The 10,123-nt window shown below is 32.4% G+C and overlaps 1 protein-coding gene across 1 annotated transcript; it reads left to right on the top strand.

Moving 5' to 3' along the window:
* Positions 1-1,194: 1,194 nt before the first annotated feature.
* Positions 1,195-9,879, top strand: LOC131853108 (alpha-mannosidase 2-like). The gene is made up of 6 exons (XM_059203923.1): positions 1,195-1,273; positions 1,684-2,438; positions 3,356-3,448; positions 4,015-4,209; positions 4,833-4,944; positions 5,797-9,879. The coding sequence occupies exons 1-6, from the start codon at positions 1,195-1,197 to the stop codon at positions 8,457-8,459; spliced, it is 3,897 nt and encodes a 1,298-aa protein (XP_059059906.1). The 3' UTR covers positions 8,460-9,879.
* Positions 9,880-10,123: the final 244 nt, after the last annotated feature.

The following is a 10,123-nucleotide window of genomic DNA, read 5'->3' on the forward strand; positions in this document are numbered from 1 at the left end:
CCTCACCTATTCCATTCATCCAGGCTCATAATATCCCATCCTCGTCGCCATTTTTGTAGTGTCCGGGCCGTCCGTGACACCTTGTGAATAAAATACAATTTCAAAATCAAATAGCCTTTTTATATTTCTAAAAAAAACACACCATTTTAATTGTTTTACAAAACCCCTCATTTACTGGTTCTTCCATAGATATCTTTTATTTTTACCATAGACAAATTACTTGTCTATTATAAAATAGACAAGTATACAATATTTTTAATATACATAAATAAATGTGTAAAATGAAAATGAGAGTACGCAAGTATCAAGAAATGACTAGCTTAGATTAGACAGCGGTACCAGTATTATATTAAACGTGTGTTGTATAATAGTTAGGACTGGCTAAAATGGTATGCATGAAAATTATGAAAATGAATGAACCAAACCTTGTGTTTAAAGACTAACAAACAAATCTGGAACTGGGTTCCCTTAAATATAATAAAAATCATATTTATTTGTCTCAAATAAGAAATAATACAATTGCTGTTTATAATCTTAATAATATTATAAACGCGAAAGATTGTAAGCATGGATCTATATTAATCTTTATAAAACTATACAGCAATATAGCTTATTCGTCATAATCACACACGCTATATTTTTATCGAAATTTAAACCGCGGGCACAAATAGTAAAATATAAAAGTAATGAACGAGACAGAACGGTCTATAACTTGGAGAGGGCAGTGAGTACTCTATGTTATTCTGTTATAGCGTATTTTGGTAAATTAATACAATGAGAGATCGACAACGACGATAGCACTTAAGTTCTAGACAATACAAACAATACGATGTAAACATATCGTGATAAAATCGTTACGATGGGCTAATTGCTATGACTGACATCCCCGTCCTGACTGTATATACTGTTAACGTAGGAAGTAACGACAATATGTACATAGTATGTGGTAAATATATTTCAGTAATAGAGGGCATTAGTCAGTCATTATACCTATACTACCAAACCAGTACTAGTAAATGAATTGAAACTATACTGACTCAAATAAGTATAAACAGTTCATCGTATGCAAAATCAACAATGTCGATCGACATAATGCATGACGACAAGGAAACAATCTTTATTGAAAATTTTAATTTTTAAACATGCAAACTTGATGTCAGCCTTAAAGTAAGTTAAGCATTTGATGTCTAAACGATGAGAAGTCTTTACCAACTACTTTGTGTGTTCACATTGAACATTGTGTTAAACTCGAAAATTTACTGCTATGAAAAAAGTAAGTTTTATTACTATTTACTTAGTTACTATTTTATTTACTTTTGAGGTAACTGTTACATAGTTGCATAGAAAATACGCACCGACTAAAGGTATTACTGTAATATTTTGAGTTAAAATATTTCCAATATTCCATTATTAAAATATATATATAGTAAAACAATAAATTTCTTACTGTATGTATCTAAAATACATGCAGTAAGAAATTTATCTAAATATTATAATTTATGGAAAGGAATGTTTTTGTAACCTTATGAAAATAAGCTCGTTTGGTTGTTTTCGTTCTATAATAGTATACCTATTTTTAATAATATTTGTGAGATTGGCCTTTACGGAACTACATATATGAAAACACTATAACCATGCATACAATCGTCGTCATAAAATAATATCATAAATTTTATATTGTAGCATTACGGAAAATTGTTCGCAATCAATCAAAAATGATACAGAGACCTTTCAGTGATACGGGAACTGAAAATATGGTGTGGAGGAACGCATCATTGTTTCCTATGTCATTGCAATTCAACAGGGAACTTATGTTCAAAATGCAACGGCCCAAAGTTTCCACTATATTATCTGTAGCAGAAACAAATCACGGCAAATCTTATTCAAGAATGAAGACGAGTAATGAGGAGTATCTGTTATCCAATGAACAACGACTTACAAGGAACACATTATATAAGAATATATCGTCTTTTCATTCTAGCAACTCGTATTTGCCGATCTTTAACAATAGCATAATGAATAGTAATACATTTCCGAAAGATATAGCAATATTTTATCAAATACCAACGCGATCTAAATATTTTCCAACTGCTGATGATAATTTACAAAACTACGAACAAAAAGGTAACAATAAGGAAAGTGGTATTGTTATTCCTGAATTTCCACAGACGAATAAAGATAATGAGAGTGTTATAACAAAAAGCATTTTCAAGTCACCAATCGATCACAAACTTAAAACTATTAAACCAGATTATCAAGATACAAGTCAGCACGAAGTTGGTATTGATAAAGCAGATTTCCTAATAGAGGAATTAATAGCGGATCCAAAGTCTAAGTATAGCTATAACGTATCGGACGATTCCTATACTTGTACTGTTTTACAAGAAACAAAAGCAAATATTGATGCGCAGGAAACATTTTCTAACTTTGATATAGAGGTAAGGTAACTGTTACATTGAGAGCTAATTAAGTCTACGAATGACATTGTTTCTATACGACTCTAAATTAATTTAGTGATGATTTGTAAAGCGCTAAGAGTGGAACATCACTTTTAACGTACAATTAGTAAACCACGGCATCTTACCACGTTTTATTTTTTGAGTTTCCGATATTTCGGCAGTGTTTCAACCGCCATGATCACGGGTGAACTAACACAACAAAAATAAAACGTGGTAAGTTCCCCTGTTTTACTAATTATACGTATAAATAATGACCGCGTCAAATTTAAAACAGTCACTATTTAATGTAAAGATTTAATATATAAAATATACATCTTCATAAGTTACAATTTTAATAACTTGAGTTTTATGTGGAACTGCCGATGAACGTCTGCGAACTCAATAAAATCCGTTTTCCGATAAGCTCTACCCACGTGATGATCGTTAGGGAGCTACTAATTGGTATAATACATAAGTGGAAGCTCGAGAGTAAAAAGTCAATATCAATTATTAATAAAAATGCTGTATGAATCTATATTTCACGGATTGATGCGTAAATAAAAATCACAAAGTATTATTTTTATTTTTTTGTAGAATATGTAATAATAGATGGCACATCTATTATTACATAGTCTTTGCGGTTTCACCCTCATCAAATTTGTATCCTACCTGTTATACTCATGTATAAACGATATTACTGTAAAGTTTCATCCAAATCTTTTATAATTATTATTATATGTACTTTATTTAAATTTATAGATTAATTTTAATATATAGAACTTTTGCCACATACGAATAAGCAGTTTCTGAAGAAGTAAATCTTTCGTAGATAGCTAAAAGTTGATTAAACCCGACATTGTTATATATTTTTACACGTATATAACAAAACAACACTGAAATATTTTATACACTTACAGCCATTGTGGATGGCGAATAAACATTTTTGGAACAGTATTTATGACAGTCGGTATGAATATTTGATGAGAAATCACAAATGGCCAGCTTTAAAGGTAAAATATCCAATAGTACATACCTACATATTTTTCATCCAAAATAAAAACACGTACTGGGTCTCATGACTAATATAAAAAATCATACCTACTGTAACTACTCACTAGTTTCAGTAGGTATTATTTTGCAAAGCAGAAAAGGAAATGCCACTACACATCCTTTGTGGAAAGTATACGCTCTATTATAAGGAGATAAAAAAAACCATCGCTGCTAAGAATAGTCTTCAATTTGACCCTCATGGGTCTAGGCAGCGAACTTTGAAAAAGGGCGAGCTCAATAGATCTATTCAGGTCGCAGTGTCACAGGCTCCCATTAAGAAAATAGAGTAGGTATATCCACCCTGTTGTTAACTTAACATTTCGCATGCATATATGTATATTTCTCTGAAAATTAGCTGCGAAATACAGGTCTAGCAAAACTACCACCATCTTAAGAACTGGGTATAATGATGTTAAATACCTATATGATAACTTTGTCATTATGTACCTACGATACCACAATAGTACTAGAAAGACATAATAAATGCTGTTATTCTACCTAATGAGAGCTTTTGTTGATTTCACAGGTCATTCTTGTACCTCGTACTCACGTGGACACTATTTGGAAACAATCTTTCGAATATTATCATAATAACAGCGTAAATAAAATTATATCAAACGTTGTTAAGAAACTTCAATTTTATGATAACCTTACATTCACGTGGAACGAGGTGTCCCATTTGAGCCAATGGTGGAAGACTGCCTCACAAAAGAGCCGATCGGTATGGAAGTCTTACTATTCTAATGGATATTCTATACCGCAATATATGTTTCCGGCGATATTTCTGATTTTATAGTATTATTATATTTTTTCTTAACAAATTATCCGTTCATTTAGACTTTAAGATAATTTGTATTCTGGTTGCTACAGAACAGGCCCAGCCTAGTGTATGAATCACAATATCAACGAACATTGTTTCATATGTTCACAATACAAATTGTGAATATATGAAACAATTTTGGTAAAAAATAATTTTTACTAATATTTTTTACCAAAACGATTTTTTACGATTTTACAATTTAGTAAAAAATACAAAGGAACGTCCCCGGCATTACATTTTTTTGTGGAATTCTAACCTTAGCACAGAATTTGTTCACTTTATACCAGACTTTTTTATTCCACGTGATAGATAGCATTTCTATCACGTGGAAAAGGAATATATCTCGAAAGGTATTTGTCTATTACTAGGTATAAGTAATGTTTAGCTGATGAAGATCTTTTCTTATATTTCTTTTATGTAATTCGTATGACAAGCAAGCCGCGTACCTCCTGATTTTTATGAATTGAAGTGTTTAAAACATGTACAAAAATTACTTATTGTGTATAATCTATTATGTTGGTCAGGTGTTTCGACGTTTGATAAAAGGAGGTCGTTTAGAAATCACCACAGGAGGGTGGGTAGAACCTGATGAAGCTACCACACACATATTTGGGCTGATACACCAACTTACAGAAGGTAATTTTAAAGTACCGGTTTTATCTTTGATAGCAGCTATGTTTTTTGATGGATATTAATTTAAGGAACCATAAGACAAATCGGTTAGCCTAACATGACGGAATCTCTAGGTATTAACCACGATGGTTTCCAGGGTATAGGGTGAGAAGGATGACCTAACTTGAAAATTATAATAAGGTCGCTAGTCCTCGTTACCAAAACTTCTCACTCGGAATGCCAATGTTTTTCACTTAAATATAAAACCATTGATTTCTGGCGGACCTACTCCTTACTGTGTACTATTCAAGGCGACCTCCATGCAATCCAGAAAACTATCCATGGTGGTTAATTGTTACAACTGGCTTACTGGTCGGATTGACTTTTTTTTTTATTGGATTGTTTGGGCTATTGTCAGATGTGTAGCACCTGTAGCACTGCGACCTACATAGATCTATTGTGCTCGCCCTTTTCAGAGTTCGCTACCTAGACCCGTCAGGGACAAGAATTGAAGGATATTCTTAGGAGCGATCGTTTTTATCTCCTCGGGAAAGAGTGTAAACTTTCCAAAGGAGATATTTTGTTTATGCATGAGTGGGCTACAACATAGGATGTGAAGCGGCGTTTCCTCTTCACGGATTGACTTTATTATCCTACTATCATTGCCACTAGTGCTACGCAAGCAACGGATAGCACAGGTGGCGGCACCATTAAAAAAATGTACTATGCGTGCTTACCAAGTTGTGTATATAGTCTGGACAGTTCAATGATATTACTACATACGCTGATATTACATTTTTTGAGTATTGAAGGCGTATTTTTTATATTTTAGATCAAAACCATACGTTGTATATATTATATCTTTTTTTATTTCAGGACACCAGTGGTTAAAATGTTACTTGAATTACATGCCGAAGGTCGGTTGGCTTACAAACAGTGTGACTCATAGCCCTACAATGGCTTATCTATTGACGGCGTCTGGAATATCCAATTTAGTGATGACAAATCTTCACTTCTCCTGGGAACAATATCTAGCGGAATATCAGTACAGCGATTTTGTTTGGATTCAAAATTGGGACAATGACAAAACCAGCGCGACGGATATTAATGACGCCCTGAACAGATTAGGAAATGATCGTTTACCAAAACATTCCGTTTTAACTCATTATTTACAATTCAATTCAGCCGGTTTTAAAGCTTGCGGGCCAAATAAAGCCATATGTAGTAGTGATTTCAATTTCGGCAAACCCAATAGAAATTTCGACATAAATCCTTATAACGTTAAAGAAAAAGCAGAACTATTACTAGAACAATATTCCAAGACTGGTACAATCACGCCACATAACATTATGATGGCTCCTTTAGGAGGGCCATACGCCTACGAAAGTCAATCTGAATTTGATTATCAATATATGAATTACCAAACGTTAGCCGAATTCATAAATGCCAATAGTAATATATACAAAGCTACAGTTCAATTCGGCACACCTAGTGATTATTTCAATAATATTGTTGCGAAACATAAAAATTATCCCACATTAAAAGGTGACTTTCTGAATTTTGCAGATATACACTCAGGAAGTCCCGCATACTGGGCGGGATTTTACACATCGCGACCTTTACTTAAAGTATTACTGCGGCGTCTCCAGTCTACTTTACGGACTACTGAGATTTTGTTTACATTCACTATTAGTATGAATGCCTTTCATGGTTTTAATACGACAGAAATATTTAAACTTCTTATAAAATCGAGAGAAAGCGTTGCTCGCCTTCTTGATAAGAATGTTGTAAGTGGTACTGTAAATGCCAATACTCTCAGATATGTTCATAATCAGATAATAATGACGGCTAAAGATTGTTGGTATATACAGGAAGTATCTGCAAGTCTGCTAAGTATTAAACCGGATCAGATCGCCCCGTATCTTCAAAAATATATTTATAGGGATGGAGAATTCGTTTCGGTTTTCAGAACTGTTGCAGCCGGTGATCAAGTATATGTATTTAATTCACTTAGTCATGAGAGAACAGAAATAGTGGAGCTTATAACAAAAACTCCTAACATTAGAATTGTAGACCATAACAAAAAACACATTACTATACAGATAAATCCAGTCTGGAAATACAACTCGAAGAACATCGTAAAAATATCACGAACGTTTTTTAAAATTGTTTTCGTTATTCATATACCGCCTATGACTTTGGAATTATTCAGGGTCAAAGAGACTTACGATACAACACAGAGCACTGCTACTATTTATTGTCAAACATGTAAATTAGACGATGACTATGGTCAAAACCCATACTTTAAATTTAATATTCAATCAATACAACCAGGGGACATACAATTCGAAAATTACAAACATAGACTTATTTTCGATGAAGTGTCTGGATTCTTAAAAACTGTAATTGAAAAAAGTAACAACAAAGAAAAAATGGTTGTTTTCGATTATGGCGCATTTAAAAGTTCTGACCATAATGCTGGAATGTTCTTATTCAATACAGATGTAAGGAGACCACTTCAGGATATATTAATGCCATATAGAACTGGGTACAATACAAAACTACTGATGATTACATCTGGACAAGTTACTACTGAACTCATATCAATTTATGGCCTTTTCCTCCAGCATACTGTAAAAATATTTAATCTTCTCAAAGGTCCATTATCCGACGCTATTTACTTAGAAAGTAAAGTGAATTACGAAGTAGCGCCGAAAAACAGAGAACTTGAATTATTCCTGTCCATTCAAACCGATATAAGCAATGGTAATTATCCCGAAATATACACCGATAATAACGGCTTTCAATACACCAAACGTGTTTTAAATATAACTAGACGTATTGAGTCAAATATGTATCCCATAACAAACATGGTATACATTCAAGATAGTAACAAGAGGTTAACGCTCATAACTGATCATGCACAAGGAGTGACAGCATTGCAAGAAGGCCAGTTGGTTGTTATGTTGGACAGGAGGATCTTATTTAATGATGGTCGGGGTACACACGAGGGTTTAGCAGACAATACTGTAACATACCACCGTCATATCATATTACTGGAGAACTTCGCAGAATCTGTAAACTATTTCGGTTACTTATCATTCGAGAATCATCTCAAATTGCCAAGTCAAACTGCCTTAAATTTGGCCAACTCCATAAACTATCCTCTAGACATTTTCGTGAATAGTAAGAAAAACAGTAATCTATCTTATTATGCATTTATACCATTGATAAAAACATCATTTCCGTGTGATGTTTCAGTTGTTAACTACAGAACAATACTGAATCGAGGTGTACATAATCAAACTCCAAATTCAGCTTTGTTAGTTTTGTTTCGACAGACCGCTTCATGTCGAATAGATAATACTGATCTTCATTGCAATGGAGAAAGTGGCTTCACTGTAGATAACATTCTTCGCAGTGTTAAATCAGTGTACCTAACGAATTTAGTTGGTACCAGTGATGGTGTTCCACAAACTTTTTATAATTTAAGAAATTTTCCACCGATGGAACTGATAACATTGCGAATATATTTTTAATTTATTATAGACTAGCTGTGCCCGCGCTTTCACCTGCATGAAATTTATGTATGAAGTGTGGTATTTTATTGTTAAGTTTTAGAATCCGTTGTGTAGTTTTTGCGTGAAAATGTAACAAACATTCATCTATCCATATCCACACTCGCTAACTTCCGCGTTTATAATATTAGTAAGATATTTTTACTGATATGATAAAGTAATGTCTAATTTAGGGAAGTAACTATATTTAAATAAAATTGCTATGAATATTTTTTATGTAGTGCATACCTACCTGAAGATCCTTTTACTAAAATACTTAAGTTTAGTTTATCAACTATAATAAAACTTATTATTACGTATTCCTGTATTACATTTTAGAAGTTACATAAATAGATAATTTGTTCATCGCGGAAGTAATTTACTTAGTACCAGACTAGACAGCCAAAATTATGTAAGTTAGACCTTACAAAGTGAACACAGGTAACCTTTGGCATGCTTTAGGAACTGGGAGAACTTAGGGTGTTAGACTTAATTTAGGGCAACCTTTAACAACTTATTATATTACACTTAACATTTGATCTTTTTTTAAACAAACCAGGACGTTTAATAATCTTTCGTTTACGTAGATTATTGTAGTTTATATTTTTCATAAAAACCTTTTGCCATACTTGGTCACTTAAAAAAATATTCCGACAATTGGTCGGAATACATGACATCGCTAAATATTTTTATTAAATAAAATTAGTGGCAAAACAATGAAGACAAAGTCATCAAACAAAAATAAATAATATATAAAAGTACCTATATAGTTTATTTTTAGTTTGTTGTATACCTACCCTCCGTTCCATTTCGTTTTGTATACCTACCTTCCGTTCTAACATTTGTGTCTCGTCTCTATCGCTTGCGCGAGAATACGGTAGGTACCCAAGTAGGTAACTCAAAAATCCAAAATAAACAAAATAGTTTGTGTTCTATAATATAATTTTTTTTTTCATTTTTTGTATACCCTCCGTTGCTCTCCGTTTTGTATACCTTCCGTTCTAACATTTGTGTCTCGATACGCGTGAGCATATGCTACTCAATCAAATATGTGTACTAGTGTAGTTTAGAGTAGTGAATAAAATAAAATATTTTTGACCCCTGGACCCTGGTACGTATTAGCAAACAATAAAGAACATCGACGCAACTAAATATAGGTACTTGAAAAACTCTTAGCCTCACGCTTCCATTTAAAAAATTTACTTATTAATTATCGAAATCTTGTAGATACAAAATTATACGAGAATCATGATCTCTTCGACATTCCGTTTCTTTTTATTGGTTGAATAATCATTTTCATAAAGTTAATGTACTATTGTTTACAAAATTCTAGTAACCGAAAAATATTGTTAGCTATACATCACTCAAGTTGAAAAAAAAACTACCTTTTCTTTATTCTAAAATTTATGACCATAAAATACTTAATTATTTTTATGGTCATAAATTTTAGAATAAAGAAAAAGAAGTTTTTTTCCAAAGCTCGTGGGATTGCCTTTATAACTAGTTAATAAAATAGGTTACGATTTTGTTACTTTTATCGGATTTATTTTATTTAAGAATTTTTTTTAATAGACGTTGTGTATTCTAACTGTGAAGTATTGTTGTAGATAATTAATATATTCAATAATAATATATAATATATATTT

This window comes from Achroia grisella, unplaced genomic scaffold (genome assembly GCF_030625045.1).
Source record: "Achroia grisella isolate CSIRO2021 unplaced genomic scaffold, CSIRO_AGI_Agris_v1 utg874, whole genome shotgun sequence".
NCBI lineage: Eukaryota > Metazoa > Arthropoda > Insecta > Lepidoptera > Pyralidae > Achroia > Achroia grisella.

Coding starts and splice junctions, on each gene's coding strand:
- LOC131853108 (XM_059203923.1), top strand. CDS start 1,195: ATGAGAAGTCTTTACCAACTACTTTGTGTGTTCACATTGAACATTGTG. Junction 1,274..1,683: donor AATTTACTGCTATGAAAAAA/GTAAGTTTTATT, acceptor TTTATATTGTAG/CATTACGGAAAATTGTTCGC. Junction 4,945..5,796: donor GATACACCAACTTACAGAAG/GTAATTTTAAAG, acceptor TTTTTATTTCAG/GACACCAGTGGTTAAAATGT.